The following is a 17,959-nucleotide window of genomic DNA, read 5'->3' as shown; positions in this document are numbered from 1 at the left end:
TGTCTGTACTTCGATGGAGTTTGTTTTTTTTTTTATGTACTTTTATTGGGTTTCCAGCATTTTATACATTCTCCTCAAGGTACATCAAACCCGTTTTCTTTTTCTTCACACATCATCAACCCCCCCACATACACACACACACACAAATATAGGCATTAATTGAAAGCAACAAAATTGACAATGGACAAGAACTGAAACACAAATATATCAGACAAGTAAGTAAACATAAATGAAAAATAATGAAAATGAAAATAAATAAATTTTTATTTCGGTGCGGCTAATGTAGAATTAGCCCCTTTTAATATCCATGGCGCGCGTGTGTTTTTTCGCGCATGCACGCGCGCGCGCGTGGAAATGTAGGAAGTAACTTCAAGAAAAACTTCACGCGCAGAAGGCGACGGCTTGGAGGGGCAAACCTTCCAATTTACTCGGAGAAAAAAAAGTTGTGATTCACCAAGAAAATACCCGACGTCGACCTGGAAAATTACTTTTATCGTGTTTTATTTGAAGCAGCGTCCACCTTTCCCAAGTTTTACCTTTGTCGGGGACGAGCAGGTGAAGTCGGACTCGTATTTTTCCTCCAGTCGTGTGGTTGGGAGTTTCGCTGAGGCTGACCCGAGGTCCGAGGATTGGTCCCATTTCTCCGCTTTTCAACATGAAGTGAGCAGGTTTCTCCCAAAGGTGAGACTTTTTTTTAAAAAATTTTATTACTCTCTGCTGTTTGACGTTATGTGTGGGACCTGAGCGAACGTGTATGTGAGGGAATTTACAGTGGAAATACGAATTATGTCTCCCATTATACATACGCATGCGCACATGCAGTTCACAGGTTTTTTTTGTTTTGTGTTGTTTTGATTTATTAGTTTTGATATATTTAGAATGACCAGAACTTCCTAAAATTGAACTCTGCTGTACTCAAGTAGATTTTTCAGCAGTTTTACTTTTTCTCTCTCCATGTGAAAACAAATAGCTGCACTTTCTCCAACTGAATTCTAAAAACAGTTTATCTCCTTGTCTTAGCCTAGATAAGGACGATTCAGAACTACAGAAAAGAAAACAAAGCAGCTGATCATAACAGCTATTCATACTGAAGCTGCAGTGTGTGTGTGTTTTTGTGTGTGTGTGTGTGTGTGTGTGTGTGTGTGTGTGTGTGTGTGTGTGTGTGTGTGTGTGTGTGTGTGTGTGTGTGTGTGATACGTTCTTTTTCAGTGGATTGTGTATTCATGCTCTTTTCGATTTCAAAGAACAAATCAGTGAACTACTAATTTTAAAATGATGAGCTCACTTAATATTATTTAGCTTTATCTCTGGCTCCAAGTATTCATGTTGGTAGTTGCAGGTGAAATATAAACACCACCACCAACAGAAAAGGTTTGAAATGCTTTCAAAGGGAATTGTGCATAAGTGAAGTTTGAGAACTCATATTCCCTTTTAATATTTGTACTCGAGTACATTTCAGAACCTGTGACGTTTCTGTTTTACTTAAGTGAAGAAACAGTGGACTTGATACTTTAATTGCATCCATTGGAATCTATTAGTTAATTGAGGAAGTTTCTCTTTTACTTCCATTTTCATTTAGTCAGCAATGATACCATTTATTATTATTTTTTATTGGTGTGAGGCGGGGGTGTCAAATATACAGTCTGTGGGCCAAAATGAGTGGGTTTGAGCATATTTTGCAGCATTTTGTACAAGAATGGCAGAGTGTGGAAATTCCACTCATTTTGCATTAAATAAAAATCTATGTGATTAGATTTTAAGAAAATAAAAAAAAGGAAATATTATTACAAATATATTGTTATAAATATTTGGATTCGTCATTATTTAAAGGTTATTATTCTATTGTTTTATTGGTGAATTGGGCTGTACGCTGCCCTGGAACTACCGTCAGTTTGAAACCTCTGATTTGAAGGCTTCAACGCGAGATATTCTTTAAAAGCAACACAAACATTCGATAACAACCGCTGCAAATTCACTCCCACTCCAGTTTCACGGCCCTACTGTCCCAGTGCCATTAAAACCTTTCCCTATAGAATCATCTGTACACAAAGTGCAGTTTAGTCATGATAAGAGAAAGCTTTGTGAGCTGAATCCTCCAGGTGTATTTAAAATGAAGTCTGTTGAGGGTCTGTTCCTGTGTTTCACCGTCTGTGGTCGTGGCTGTGTGTCCCTGCAGCGGATGCCGGCCCAGAGTGATGCTGACGCTTCCCTCTGAGTATCAGGATGAGCACTACAGATGGAGCCGGGTCCTTCGAGGAGGAGGACGGAGAGGCCCGTGTGGTGCAGATCTACCCCAGGGTGTCCCAGGACACGGCCGCGTACTGCCCCCTGCAGGTCAGCGGCCGCGACACGGCCCGGACGGTCATCCGCAACGCCGTGGTCACCCTGGGCCTGGACTCCAGCCACACGTACGGCCTCCTGGAGGTCAGGGAGCGTGGCGGAGGGGAGGCGGCGCTGGACGTCGGGGAGTGCCCTTTGGAGCGGGTGCTGCTGTGGCCCCCCGAGGTGCAGAAGTGGCACCCTCAGGTCCAGGGCTACTACTTCGTTCTGCAGCAGCAGGCGGGTAAAGCGGGAGGCGCCGCCGAGGCCAGGACGGAGGAGTACGACGACCTCTGCGGCCTCCCCGCCGTGACGGAGCGGAGCGTCCTGGAGGCGCTACGCCAGCGCTTCCACCAGCACAAGATCTACACCTACGCCGGCAACGTCCTCTTCGCCGTCAATCCCAATAAGTTCCTGCCGGTTTACTACAACCCCAAGTATGTCAAGATGTACGAGAATCAGCCGCTGGGCAAGCTCAGCCCTCACATATTCGCCGTCGCCGACGCGGCGTACCGCGCCATGCTCGGCCGGCAGGCCAACCAGTGCGTGGTGATCTCCGGCGAGAGCAGCTCGGGGAAGACGGAGAGCAGCAGCTATCTGATCCACTGCCTGACCGCGCTCAGCCAGAAGAAGTACTCCAGCAGGGTGGAACGAACCATCCTCGGGGCCGGCCCGGTGCTGGAGGTAGGTCACTGGGACACCGGAGAAGCAACTCCGCCTCTCCACACCGTTCCTCCATTCCGCACGTTTCACTTCAGCTTACCAGCAGTTCTGCATTTTTTTCTGAAATTGTATTATTCTAATTTGAGATCCGATCATCTTCAATGCTGCCTAATTGAATAGAAAGGCCCTCGAACTAAATCGTGTGCTGCGGCAACCTCCTTAAAATGACTTTTTTTTTTTTTTTTTTTTAAACAGCCAAAGAGAAATTTTATTGTCATCGTGCAAAATTATACAATAAAACCCGTGTTGTTTCCCTCTGCAATCTACAGCAATTAATACAAAATGCTACATTAGTATAGAACAATATCAATTTCAGAGTTAAAAATAAATAATTTACAGAAATACATGTCTAAATATGTAAAGATTTCCAAAGTGCAGTAAAATGTATAATCGTCAATATTGCATAAATATGAGGAAGAAAACGTCGTATTATCTTTATTTAGAAAGCGCTTAAAACAATCGCAGGCACACAAAAATAAACATTTAGAAACGCAGGCTTTTGTTTTGTGCAGTTTAAAGTCCAAAGTGCAAAAATAGTTCGGTTGCATTTTTTTTGCCTGATAACTGAAGTCAATGATCCAAAAAGTAGTTTAACACTTTGAGTGTTTGTGCCTTTCCAAATAACGGTGCTTTTATTTTGATACCCGGCCACACGTTTTTTTTTTGGGGGGGGGTTGTTTTATTCTTTTTCCATCACATGTGCATTTGCCTTCACTACCTGCAGCTCGTCGCCTTTGTTCTTTTCTGATGATTCCTAATGGTTTTATTAGGAGTTGTGCTGATCAAGCTGCTTTCACTGGACTCTTTTAAAAAGTTCCTTTGTGACTTGGAGACAGACACATCTGTCATTGGAGATATTTTGAATGATGGACTTAATTTTTGATTTCTTTTTTTAGCAAATATGCATGTTTTTTTAATGTATTGACATTTTTCTTATGTTTTATGTGCCTGTTTGGTCTGAAACCTAATGTACTGCTGCCTGTTTTGGCCGGGACGCTGAGATTTTCAATCTCATCGAGGTTTTTCTGGTAGAATAAAGGCTAAATAAACTAGAAATCCAAACTAAATTCAGGCAATGATTCTGAAGTCCTCTGCTCTCCATCACCGCTAAACAGTGAGACCATAACTTTTGTGAAATGTCCATGACTGCGTTTGGTCTGAAAACCGTCCCGCCTGAGAGTTTAAGCTATGCCGAAACATAAAATGACACTATTTTGGGTTTATCACTGTGTAAATATAAATAGAAGACCTCAATTCAATTGGTCTGGGAAATGGATTAACAAAGTGCGCTGTGCAGTCGACTTAACTTGAAATGCTGCAAGAATCTGACCCCCCCCAAAAATGTAATAATACAGAAAGCAAAGTTGTTGAACAGGATACAGATGGAATGATGGATGGAACGTTATTGCAGGAGCAGTGGAAAGTAATCTTTGTGTTCACAGAAAGTGAAAACGCAGTTTAAATACCACCAACATCCACTTTTTTTGGGGGGGAGATTTGTTCAACTGTGAGCAATTTGAACTCCTAATGGAAACTCCAAGCTCACATTTATTGAATTTGTGACCGTGGGAACATCGTATTGTGTACCATTCTCTGTTCCTCAGCTGGAAGCGTCTTTGTGGTTTTTTTTGCAGTTTCGTGAACCAGATGCAGAAGCAGCTTCACACTGGGGTCAGAAATTACCACTCCTGAGTCACAGGTTTTGTTTTTTTATATATTTTTTTCTTCTTGTTTCATGACTGCAGCCACATGAAGCTTGCTCGGTTTCATTTTTTTTTTTTTTTTTTTTTCAACATTCAAATAATCAGCAGAAAGTTGCTGATAAAGAAACCTCAGCACTTCCTGCAGCAAGTACGTCAGTGGCAGAGTGTGGGGGGTGAGCGCACGGCGTATGCCTTCACTTTGCATGTGTTATTTCCCTTTTTTTTTTTTTTTTAAAAACCAGGTCATTTAACCAGGCAGATCAGCAACAATAAGACATTATGGACTTACTTTTGCAATGAGAATAGAGATGAAATGAAATGACAAAATAAGTTACTTCATCTTTTGATTGTATTACGTGGGTCAATTTCAGGCTCCACACGTGGCCTCTATTACTCCCAAAGAGCTAATAAATGCACAATGACAGCCACTTTTGGATATATTCATGACACATTCACATGCGGATTAATTTGTTAATGTGGTTTCTATACAATATTTAAAGTCAACACTGTTGGTCGAAAAGACTTTTTGATTGGCAAAGTGCTGCTGAAAGATGGAATATGAAGTGTGTGGACATTTACTGGCGTGAATAAGAAAGAAGCAAACCGCTGTAAACGGTGCTGCATTTGACCACATGTTGTCTTTTGACAGTTTGCATGGTTTTTTGGGTTGTTTTTTTTTATATGTCGCTCTCAATTTGACTTTATCGAATGTGATCTTAACCCTGTTTGGTTCACATTTCCCACTTTATTCCAGATTAATGTCCTCGTTGGGGGGGGGGGGGGGGTCTGGTAAATTTAAAGAGTAAAATTTTGCAACAAGAGCCTGGAATACCTAAAAATCAAAAGCCTGTCGACTGAGAATCACACTTTCTAGAACACAAGGCTGGAGTTTTTTTGATGTTTTCACAGCAGCTGAGTAACACATCCGCCCTCGTCTCCCTCCCTCTCCTCTCGCTTTCTGTTTCTGTTGCTGTTGCACAACAACATAACGTCGAACTAAACGCTGGGTTTTGGAGACGGTTCAGCCTTTCACAGACTCACAACTTAATTTAAAAAGTGCTTGAGTACAGGTGACTTCTGAACTATTATGGTTGTTTTATTGTAGTGTCAATAGTAGGCATTCAGTTTAGTGTGCTTAGATTACTTACAGTATTAGTTACCTTTTAATTGTCAGAGGTTTTAATTGACAACTGCTTTTAAATTCTATATTTAGAGCTCATTTTTCAGGCAGTCAAATGTCTGGTGAATTGTCTTTAGGACAGAAGTGTCGACGGAAAACAGGACGTTAGTCAATCAGTAATAATTGAGGATATTTAAAGAGCCTATAGTTAAATAAATATATAAAAGATCAAACATATTTTACCATCTTGCCATACAGAATTCAACAATTTGGACAAATCTCTTGAGAATTTTTTTGTTAAAGATGACCTATAACATTATTAGAGGCATCACGTGTTGATTAAATTGTACAATTATTGGTTTGGAAGAAATACAGAAATGACCAAATATGGTCACTTCCCCAATAAAGATGATTATAATCAACCTACAAGCAACACACTTGCAAATCAGAAGGTTCAAATAGAGTAAAGAGCTTGGATATTAGCTAGGATATTAGAATACTAATTTCTATTGTTGGCGACTCGTGTTGAAGGGAGGAAAGCAGGTCACGTGGTGTAAATTGTACTGGAATGAGGAAAATCACACACTTGGGAGGGAAGAAATATACTTATATCCCCAAAATACTACTTAACCCAGAGTCTGTGTCAATATTAGTGACACACATAATGGCACAAAATGTTTTTTCTCTAATGAAACTAAAGACTATGATATGATATTATTGTAATATAAAGTGTCTTTGAGTGGCAAGAAAAGAACTATATAAAACTAATACATTATGATTATGATTATGATTATGATTATTATTATTATTATTATTATTATATTGTGATTTTAATTGATTTTAATGATATTTTTTCATAAAACTGATATCATATAATCATTAGAACATTTTAACTGCCAAGTTTTTGCCATGATACCACAGAAATTGTGTATTATTTTGAATATACAACAAGCCAAATGTACTTTTGTGTTGCTTTAATACAACCGATTATCTTTATGCATTATTCCTTTTTGTGCCGGGCCAAATCCTGACAGTTACACTTATTTCTAGTTAATTACAGGAACGTGAGGACTAGTAATTGATTACTCCCACCTCTGGTCAGGAATGGTTGTTTTCAAGGCTCCAAAACCTCAGACCAGATTAGTGATTTATGAGCTCCGAGCAGGGTTTTCTAATTTTATGTGCGCTAAAACTCGTATAACTATTTTATTTATGTTTCCTTTTAAACAAACAGCGACGGTCTGTGACTTTGAATGATGTGAATCTGCCCCAGCGACTGGAATGTGAACTCACAATACGTCAGCAGGAAGATGTCTATTCCTGGGGGTTTGTTTTTTTGTGTGTGCATATTTTGGAACTTTATTTTATTTTGTTTTCCAACACTAAGGTCGTTAAGCTTCAGTGATCACACACACGGAAGCACGCACACACAATCTGGTGGGAGCCAGCCTTTATCAGGCAGTGTCGAAATGTGGATTCTCATTCAATGGACTGAACAAGTAGAGCGAGTTTGTGATTTCTATCTGGTGAATGGGTCTTTACTGGCATCTTTATGTTTCCCAATCCTTCTAGAGAACTGCAACTATCAAAGGAATAGTTTGGGTTTTTTTTTTTTTTTTTAGCTGAAGAAATGTTAACGAGTATCTAACATCAGTGTTCCTCACCTGTTTGCACTTCTTCCACTGCTTCCACATAATATAGACTTGCGGAAGTTGCTGATTGCATTTAGAAGAGCCCTGCTTTTGTTTGTTGGTGAGATGAGGGTGGGGGGTGTAAAGTTTGAGTAAACAGAGATCGGAGAGAGAGAGAGAGAGAGATCTGCGGCCGTGAGGAAAACAATGCAAAAGAACGAGAGGCCATAAACGCAACACTGCTGAAAATGCTGCAGTGTTTACCACAGGTATGTGGTGGCCAACACGTCAAAGTAAAAAAAAAACCCAAACGTGCCAAGTGAGAAAACAGTGATTTGTGGGACTTTATAAAACACATTACAAGATGATGTGAGCATTTGTTGTCAAGATTAGAACATCAGAAGCACGTGTTGAGAACCAAGTGTCCTCCTGGGGTGAAATGGGAATAAATAAATATTTAAGTTATGAAGGAGTGTGGCTGTTTAGAGCAGAGGAAGAATTGAAATTGAAGTAAATATTGCAGGATTAGTTCCTTAAATTTGTCCGACGGGCATCTCGTTTATTTAAATTTCTTTCCAGATAAAAGCCAGTAAATGTAAATTCAAGCCATATCAGGACGAGTTGTCAGGAAAAAGAAGTTAATTGATCAGTCTTGTTTTTTTTTCTTCTAGTTTTACTGTAAAACCACAAGTTAGGCGTACATGTTTTGCACAGTATGATTAATCAGTGGTGTCCAAACAAAGGGATTTACCTTTCTTAAGAGGCAATCTGAGAATGTCCAAGGGAAGAAGAAAAAAAAACACAAATAACTGAAGTGTTGATACTTCATTACTATGACTATATTACTATGACAATTCTTATGAAGCAACTTCCCCCCCCATCGTGTGATTTCCTTTCTGCTCATGAGTCACTCATGTTCCCCTTTCTGTGATGTCAAGCACGTATTTTCTCTCCTTTATCAGGCCGAGTGCGTTGATTTGCATCACAATAGTGACTTGCGCGTACAACGCCTATTTTTAATCCTCGCGGTTCACGACTACGTCGAAGTCGGCTTCAACTTGGTTGGTTTTTTTTTAAATTGAGGGACGATTAATAACCCTCAGGTCATGACTCCTCGACCGAGGCTTTGTGGGGTTTGTGTTTTTTGTGTTTTTTTTTTTAGTTTGAACCGGGTGTTGGCGACCAAGAGGCCGGGTGGCGGGGGGGTGGGGGGTTGGGGGGAATGTGCAGGGCGTTGTCTGTCAGGGAACACCAAGGAGAGCAGAGAGACAAAAACGTGTCTGAACAGGCTCGGCCAGGTCTGCTGCCGGCAAACCTGCACCACGGAGAGTAAATCACCGACCCGCTCTTCTATTTTAAACCACCGTCTCTCTCGCAGGCTCTGCTTCTCGTCGCCGCTTCGTCAGCCATGTTTACCCGAAGGATGGGGAACCGCGTTTCACAGCGGAGAGTTCCGTCCTGTGTTTCCAATATGCTTGGCGCCAGGTGTTAATATGTGAAGCAACAAGTTAGTTCCTCTGTCGCTGCTTTGTCGGGGAGTCTCTGGGTTTCTTTTTATTAAAACGTTTTCTGTTGATTCAAAAAGTAAAAAAACAACAACATTTATTGTAAATTCATTGGCGCACCTAATTCCATACTAGGCACCTGCCAAGTGCAGACATAATTTCATCTGATCGCACGTTGCTGTGACAAATTGATGAGAAAATATGCACTTTTGCAAAAATGATCAGCTGATCAGGTTCTTTCTCTTAAGTTCTAAGAATGTTGCACAAACTGTTCCCACCGAGGAAATCCCATAATGCAAACAAAAGAAGCAAAAAAGGTTTCTTGTGGAAAATATATTCCAATATATGATCCGAGTGGAAATATGTGTGAGACAATTTTCCCTTTGAATCATCCCGAATTTGTCCTTTTGTCTTATGTCACCCCAATGTGTTCATCAACATGCAACAAAAATGTGGATCAAAATTCACCCGGATTTATAAGCTAATTGCAGAATATTTGCTCAACATTGAAAAATGGAAAAGAAATTGATTGGAAAAAAAATCTATTTCAAGTTATTCTGTGTCTTTATGACATCAATATTATGTAACATTACTGGAAGGTCAATGGGGAACTAGATGTATTTTATATATATATATATATATATATATATATATAATAGAAAAATGAAGGCTTTCACCTGAGTGCTGAACTCATTCTGTCATGAAGCAAAAAGGAAGAGGTTGTTGGATAGATTCCTGTCTGTTCAACACGACATGAGACAGTCAAAACAGAAAAAAAAAAAGTCTTGAATTTCCTGACATGCTCATAATTTGAGTCCCCGAGGTTCACGAGAAAATTACTCACACCTGCACGGAATTTCTGATTCCACTTCGTTCCGTTTCCCCGTCAAGCATATTTTCCATCACGCTTCACTCGGCGACACTCACATCAGTTTCTGCTCCTCCTTCCTCAGGCCACATTTACATGTACGCTGGTTTTTACCACAAAGAAAAAGGATATTTCCTCCTCTATGTTTACAAAAAAAAAAAAATCTTCATTGACACAGGCCTGCATACACACCTGGTTCAGAGCTACTATGATCAGCCAAACCTGCAGGGGGCAGTATAACGAGAAGCATGAAGCCATAATGGCCAGTCGGACGCCTTGAGGAAAAAAACACGACGTCAAGAGTTGTGACGTAAATCTCAGCCTGCTCCCCTTCAGATTCAAACGGAGACGCAGAGTTTTTCTGAATCTCCACTGTGGCAGAAGAACCTAAATATACATTACAACACTTGCGGGATTTTTATTTTCCAGGTAAATAGCTAGGGGAAAATACAAACAAACTGTATATAGACTGAGTCATTTTAACATAAATACTTTGGCTGTTGATAATACTGGCTGGTTAAATGAAATGTAAAAGACTCTACATAACCATGGACACTGCATTTACCCCGTAATGTAACAACCTTTGTTGAGATTATGAGTCTTGAGTTTGTTCACATTTTTTAGTCTTTCAGACATGAGCAAAACAGCTTCCTTTGTTTCTTACTTCTCTGCCTTAGTTTTCTATATTTCATATGAAAACATTGGCGACAGCGGTGTTGTGATAAATGTTAATTGTTGTCGTTGAGTGTGTCGTCACCGACGCTGCTGCACAAGGATGCATTCTGCTCCTCTTTGAATCCCAAATGCTGTTAAATGTACTTCTAATTTGAAATATATTCAGCTGCATTGCAGAATACATTAACCTTTGTGTGGAAAACACTGTTCCCACCAAGACTGTATGGTGTTTTTCCAACAACAAACTGTGGATTAGACTCTTTTTGTCTTCTCCATCTTCTTATATTGCTCGATTCAGTGTATTTAGTAGGGTCTTGACTGGCATAAGTCTCGGATGCATTAATTAAGATTCAAATAACCTCATCACTCCTGTGTACTTCATTATTTGACCTACTTTTAGGATGTTTTTCTCTCCAAGTTACTGCTATGTGGATGTATTTTTACTTCTTAGTGGAAAACAAACTATGTTTCGTGGCATTAAGAAGACAAGCAAAAGAAGAGGAGATATCTCTCTTTCTGTAAACCCCAAATAGAAATCCATCTTACTTTTTCGATACAGTTTCCTGGGGAAAAAAAACAAACAAACCTTGGTTATAGTCAAACCAATATAATGATGCTGAGCTGTGTTAAGCAGGAGAGCAGTATGATAATGCCTCAACACTTTGTTTTGGTGTGTTAAGCAACCCCAACATTACTTTAAGAGCATTTTGACACAACGAAACGAACCAGACTTGGCAGCTTTGATACTGCATGTGTGTGTGATATGGCACTTTTTAGACTGAACAGAAAAATGGAATAGGAACACCTTGGTCATTCTGTGTCCTGCAGGAGATTCGATCCCAAACACCCACAGAGCAAACGCCTGTTTTCCAGCAAGCATCTGCTTGTTTCACTTTTTTGTCGTGACTCTCTATATATAAATGTCACTGAGAAGGAAAAGAAGGTTCCTGCACATCTGCTCTGTACGCACGCACCGAGGTGCACAGGATTGGGACATTCCTGCGATTTCAAAGCCATTCCTGACGGCGTGCGATCCGAGCCGTGTGCAGGTCTGCCTCGCCAGCTGTGTAGGCGGCGCTCCAGCCTGTCGGGACAGGACCCTCCGCGGAGCTCCAGTTGGGATGATGTGGGTTCAGTTTGGGGCTTTTCTACTCCATCAAGCTTGAATTCTAAAAAAAAAAAAATAACAAAAATAAAGAAGCTTATTGGCCGGGATCTCGCGTCAGCGGGCCCTGACGCTTTCTTTATTGTTCGCTGAGCTCAGATACATATGAGACCAATGTTAGGTTTGGCTGCAGCACGTACTTTAATGGACTTTTACCAGGTGAAACAATGAATTTGTGAAAGTATCGTGTGGTAGAGAGCTTTGGGTGAGCCGCAACTGGAAGGGGGGGATACCTTTTCGTTAGCATGAATTTGCATTCAGGTTTTTATGAGGAAAAAATTGAATGAGGGAAGAAGTTTGTTCATTTTAATAAAACACATTTGTAGAACTTCATTTCAAATGTTTAAGGGAACTCACTATAATGACAAAAATAAGCTTTATTGCACTTGTTTACGGTTATGTCAGATATTTCATATTAAATGGATCTATTCACACAAACGGTTTGTTTGAAAGCTCCTCTCGGCCAGCGTCTGAGGGGAAACTTTCTGTATTCTGTATTTGAGAGGAAATGGTTCTTGGTGTCTCCCAACAGGCCTTCGGCAACGCCAGGAGTGCAGATAACAACAACTCCAGCCGCTTCGGGAAGTTCATTCAGCTCAACTACCTGGAGAGTGGCGTCATCAGAGGGTGAGGCTTTTTCTGCTGCTCGCTTCACCTTCTTCCGTTGGTTGATACAGTACATCTGTGTCATTTAGCCTCTCGTGTCATATTTGTTCAGTGTCGGCATCCTCTACGGAGTTTCACTGATTTCGTTTCCATTCTGCCGTGCGTGTGTTTTACAGGGCAGTCATTGAAAAGTACCTATTGGAAAAAAGCCGACTGGTGTCCCGGGATCACAACGAGAGGTATGATTACGACTCAAAAAGATGGTGCCTCATACTGTTTTATAAGCACTTTTAATTTGCATTCATTTTGTAATGTTGACCAAGTAATATTATACTTTTCTCTCACACGCAAGTCTTGGCGATTTGCTGCCCGATCCTCATCGGCAATGCAAAAGCCAACAATACAAATGGAGAAGACAAACGTAGTAAAACGACTTCACAAATGCAGTGACACAGCTAAAACTGCCACATCAATGCAAAAGCTACAGCCTGAGTGGAAGAAGAAGGAGCAGTCATGATAAAATGACTGTAAAGCACACTAGTGCAAAACTCTACAAGAGAGATACAAAAGCCACAGCACGTATATAAAGCCAGATGACAAATGCAAAAGCGGTAAACCGACATGGATCAACCGTATCATGAATGGATGAACAACTGCACGAGTACAAAAGCTACAGGACACATACAACAACTGACTGCTAATCCTGCTATCATCAAAAGTCATGACACGAACACAAAAGCCAAACTTCTGGAGTCTGATCACAGAAACAATTCCCCTCAACATCTCAGCCCATTTGTTTTTTTTTTTATCCTTCACGTTACAATGACTCGGCGGGGGCCTCTGTGTTACTATAGCCTGTGAGACCCACAGTGTTCGCCCTGTGACTTGCAGGAACTACCACGTCTTCTACTACCTGCTGATGGGCGCGTCCAGAGACGAGCAAAAGGAGTTCCACCTGCTGAAGCCGCAGGATTATCTCTACCTCAAGCAGGTTCGCCTTTGACTTTTGTTTATTATTGTTTAATTATGGGATCACATCCGCATGGTCTCGAAACAGGTTTCAATGCTCCTGCATTATCTCCACATCAGACATTATCATGTGGAGGATTTAACAATGGCTTCAACCTTTATAATGCTATTTCAGTGAAAGCCTTGACACACTTTGCCGTTTTGTGCTGTTTATAAATGAAAATGCTGCTTTCAGATTGACTTTAGACTGAAAACACAGAGGCCAAGCTGAAGTGTGGTCTTTGTTTGAGATCTTTTCACTTCATAATCATCCAAATATAATGGGATGAAAACCATAAAGAGCTGAGGAAGGCACCTGTGGGATCGATAAGAATTCACCAGTTTTTTTCCTGCAGTTTCCTGAAAAGACACGGTAAATCCAGGAGTGTCCAACTTCATGGCAGTGACCACTGAAGTGTCCAATCAAGCCCACCAGATGACCTGCAACTGAAAAACAATACAAACAACCTCGAATTATTTTGATCACTTTACCTGTGATTCGTATGTTGTACACTGGTGATTGTGGTGTTTTTGGATAAAATAAGGATGAAGCACCTGAGCTGAACAAAATACTATGGAATAATTTTTTTATTTCAAAGCTGTGAAGCCGAAATGATAAATAGTGAAAAAGTTCAGTTTCAGCCACAACCACAGTGAGAGACCAAAGAGAAAGATTCTTTTTTTTTTTGTATTCCATGTGGGAAGAGTTTCGATTGAAGGGTTTATGTCTACTTCCATGCATATACTTCTTTATATGTCGCTCTTATCTGACCACTCTTCCTGTCCGGTCTGCAGGAAGACCTCCATTTGGACCATGAGAAAAGATGTGGTCATGAATTCAAGAGGCTCCATCAAGCCATGGAGATGGTGGGCTTCCTGTCCTCCACTAAGAAACAGTACGTACGATTAAGGTTTCCCTCCTGAGAGCGGACACAGCAGTGAAATCTGATGTACCTGCTGACAGTTGAAGCTCAAACTTGCTTTTCCAGGTGCGTGAAGAGAAGCTCACATTTCAGATGCACAGTCCCCCCCACCCAGTCTTTTTTCAGACGTTTTCCCAACTTGTACCTATTTAGACAGCGGTTTTATTTTTTGCACAGCAAGAGAGCTTCTGTCTTCCACACTGGTGTCAACAGCAGGTCAGAGCTTGTCAGCCAAGCAGGAGAAAAATGCAGCAGCTACGTCGGCCGACAGCCTCGGGACAGAAAAGCACCGGCAGCAGAGTTGGCAACCTGCTCACATGCACACTCAAGTGCACGCGCCCACAGAACAGTTTGCTGTGGGAAACGTAACAGAGTCAGCGTCAGAGGCCACAACTTTTTAGGATCAGTTGAAACACTTTCTCTCAAAATAAACAGAACATGCAAAGCTGCAGCTCAGGGTCGACACTGTCGACATTTATCCAGCTGGAGTTTGCAAGTCACCAGTTTTTTGAACCAATTTAATTATATTTTTCCGATTCAATTTTGTTTTTATGTGGCAAATACAACACAGTCATCTCAAGGACACTTTTACAGAGGAAAAGTCAAAAATGGGACTAACAACTTTTTAAGTTTTGATGGAGCCCAGTTGGTCAGAGCTAACTAAAGTTAAAAGAAGACGTTTAAGGCTTTGTATCCAAGAAAGGGGGGAAAAAAAATCATATAAGATTTTACAAGAAGCCAATGAAGAGAAACGATGTGGAAGAAACTCTTAATGGGAGACACTATATTTGTTATTAGGACATTCTAATAATAAAGTATTACACGAGCTGGACATTATAATTTATTACTTACACAAAGTATGAAAACCCTCAAATGTAATTGTTTTGTGTGACTAAGTTAATAACATTTGAATGTTAAAATAACTGTTTATGTGCATGTATTTTTGTGAAAGTCACAGAGCTGATGGCTGTTGGAGTTCATTCTACTGGTTTGGCCCCACTGAGATCAAATCCACTCCTGAGCTAAAAATGAGTTTGACACCTCTGATGGAAGACAGACTCACAGTGCAGGCGTCCATTCAGGAAATAAAGAGCGATGATGAGCCACTACAGATAGGAAGGGCGACGTGTGCCTTCAAAGCCGTACACTATTTTATCGCAAACTTGCGGCATTCGCCCAAAACAACTTTGACAAGTAGATGAGTAGTTGCGAGACTAAAAAAAAAACTGTCCCAATGCCAAAGCGGGTCGGATTTACGAGTGTTTGGAATACCTGTCTGCAGCAGCATGGTGCACTGGAGTTTCACGTGAAGGTCACACAGTCGACAGCAGGAAGTCGGATTATAAATTTTTATTGCAGATGCTGTTTACATTTTTTTTTTCCTGCGCTATTTGAAATGTTTCTAAGGTGTTTACACTGCAATGGACATGTTAGGTTTTCTGCTATGCGCCTTAACAAGTAATCGATCAGTTATTCTGTTGCCATTTAGTGATCATGAGTTCCAGAAATGTTGTGACCCCGCTGTCCCCCGTGATTTCAGTCTTTAGTGTTGTACTATAAGCTGTTAAATTTGATTAAAATAATTGTATTTCTCCTGGCAGCATATTTCTCCGTCCTCTCTGCCATTCTGCACTTGGGGAACGTGACGTTCACTCTGCCAGAGGACTCTCCGGTCCTGGAGGTGGGACCTGCTGAAGCCGTGTCCACGCTGTCCGACCTGTTGAAGGTACGTTCACATTCAACTTGCTCACCAGAGATTACACTGTGAAGAAAGAACTAAAGAAAACAATACACTCTTTTGATTTATCAGCTTTACCAATACTTCCTGGATAACAGCTAGTTTCACCAATAAAACCTTACTAGAGCTGTTTATATTTATAGAAATGTCTCCACAGATTGTGTATTGTTTGTGTGTATTTTCAGGTGACAGAAGAGCAACTTGTCGATGCTTTGACCAAGAGGAGAGTGGTGACTGTGAACGCCACCGTCGTGTCACAGTACACATTACAAGAGGTACAAACACAGAATCAAACCTGGATCTTCCTGCAGTGACAAATAGAAGCCTCTTTGTGACGCATTGTAATCCTTCCAGTTCTCCTGATAGTTTATCCGTTTGTGTCACTGTTCCTTTTGGAAACTGTTTAGACATCTATTTAGGAATTTATTGATTAATTAAAAAACCTTTTCGAAGTAAAAGCAACAGGCCCCCAAACAGCAGCTGTAATTTTGCTTTAAATTATGTCTACTGCATCTTTATGTGTCCTGAAATTCTAATTATTATCATGAGGGAAAGCTGATTATTCAAGAAGTAAGCAAATGTATGGAAGAAAAGATTTTGATGACCAGTTTAGAAAAGAATTGAATTGTTGTTGGGAGAATTTCCTCGTAAAAACTTCAGTGAGATCGAATACACAAGAATCAGACTGAGAGCGATTAAAAAAATTCACATCACTCTTGCAGGAAAAGACAATGTGGCAGTACAACCTTTGCATTGTCCAGGAGTTTGTCTGACTACGAAGTCTATTTAATCCTTTCTACTACAAACTCTTTTACATTTTTTTCCCCCTCTTGGGACGACAAAGCACTTCACTTTATAATTATTCAAATAGAAGATTCAAATAGAAGAAGCAATATGGAGGAAATAAGATCCTTTATAGAGTTATTGGATATTCTCATAATAAACAATCACAAGAATCCAGTCCCAAAGAAATGTTATCTTATCAGACATTTTATTCATGGACTGCCTCATGCTTAAGTTAATTTCTTTGTTTAATTTTTCTCTTCTCAGGCCGTGTCGATGAGGACTCCATGGCCAAGTCGTTGTACAGCGCACTGTTTGAACTGGATCGTCCTCCACATCAACCACGCGATGCTCAACAGACGAGACATGGAGGAGTCCGTGTCTGTAAGTCAGAGACGTCCGTTTAATAAAACGTTGCAGTGCTGCTGCTGGAGGGACGTCGGCATCGTCTGGTCGATGCAAATAGAACTTGCGTTGCAAAGCCTTGTGTACAGGTGTGATCATTAGCCCCTTTAATGCCAGCATGACAACTGAAAGAATGGCCAAAAAGAAATGAATGAAACGGTTTTGTGAGGGTGAGTTTGTGAAAACGTGCAGCCCGGAGTGAGTCTGCAGAGAAACACTGGCAGAGAATTACAGGGAGCACTCGTTTTGCAGTTCATAATGTGTTTGATATTTCTCTTTTACTTGCTTTTATGTGATTATTTTTATTAGTCTCACCCAGCAGCATCAAACAACTCATTAAACCTAATAAACGTAGTGAAAAACCAAATAGGTGTACTTTAGATGCACTAAAATAAACCGTCCAAAGTAGATCAAGGTCACACAAGTATTCACGTAATAATTTCCGTAAAGGGTAATAACATAGTTGCCCTACATTATGCGTAGTTGCAGAGTACAACTGGGCAAAAATCTTTTCCCCTTTAGTTGTATGTGTTAATCAAATGCACAGACTGGGAGAAACCAATGTCTTGCTGGTGTTTACGTTCCAAATCAGAAAAAACTAATTGTTCATGTTTTATGTGACCGTCATCAGTTTAACATTACTAGTCTGGAAGAAATACCTCCACTTCCCCATGAAGTGATAATAAAAAGGGATAAACTTCCACAGCAGTGCTGCCCCATGTATACAGTCTTAATAACATTTTAAATGCTTCCATTTTTCAGACATATTTTCATTACAATGAGGAAC

General features: G+C 40.5%; 1 protein-coding gene across 1 annotated transcript in view; it reads left to right on the top strand.

The window, feature by feature from the left end:
- Positions 1-407: 407 nt before the first annotated feature.
- Positions 408-17,959, top strand: part of LOC308135547 (unconventional myosin-IXb-like) — a 35,481-nt gene continuing 17,929 nt past the window's right edge. Inside the window, 12 exon segments of the mRNA XM_080503596.1 lie at positions 408-681; positions 2,177-3,003; positions 12,242-12,336; positions 12,492-12,554; positions 13,207-13,306; positions 14,119-14,219; positions 15,848-15,851; positions 15,853-15,972; positions 16,170-16,259; positions 17,035-17,044; positions 17,047-17,087; positions 17,089-17,151. Of these exon segments, the coding sequence (XP_080359722.1) occupies positions 2,224-3,003; positions 12,242-12,336; positions 12,492-12,554; positions 13,207-13,306; positions 14,119-14,219; positions 15,848-15,851; positions 15,853-15,972; positions 16,170-16,259; positions 17,035-17,044; positions 17,047-17,087; positions 17,089-17,151 (1,467 nt within the window). The 5' untranslated portion in view covers positions 408-681; positions 2,177-2,223.

The sequence above is a fragment of the Blennius ocellaris genome (genome assembly GCF_963422515.1).
Source record: "Blennius ocellaris genome assembly, chromosome: 10".
Classification (NCBI taxonomy): domain Eukaryota; kingdom Metazoa; phylum Chordata; class Actinopteri; order Blenniiformes; family Blenniidae; genus Blennius; species Blennius ocellaris.
The sequence above is the reverse complement of the archived record's forward strand: the minus strand, read 5'-3'. Positions and strand labels throughout refer to the sequence as shown.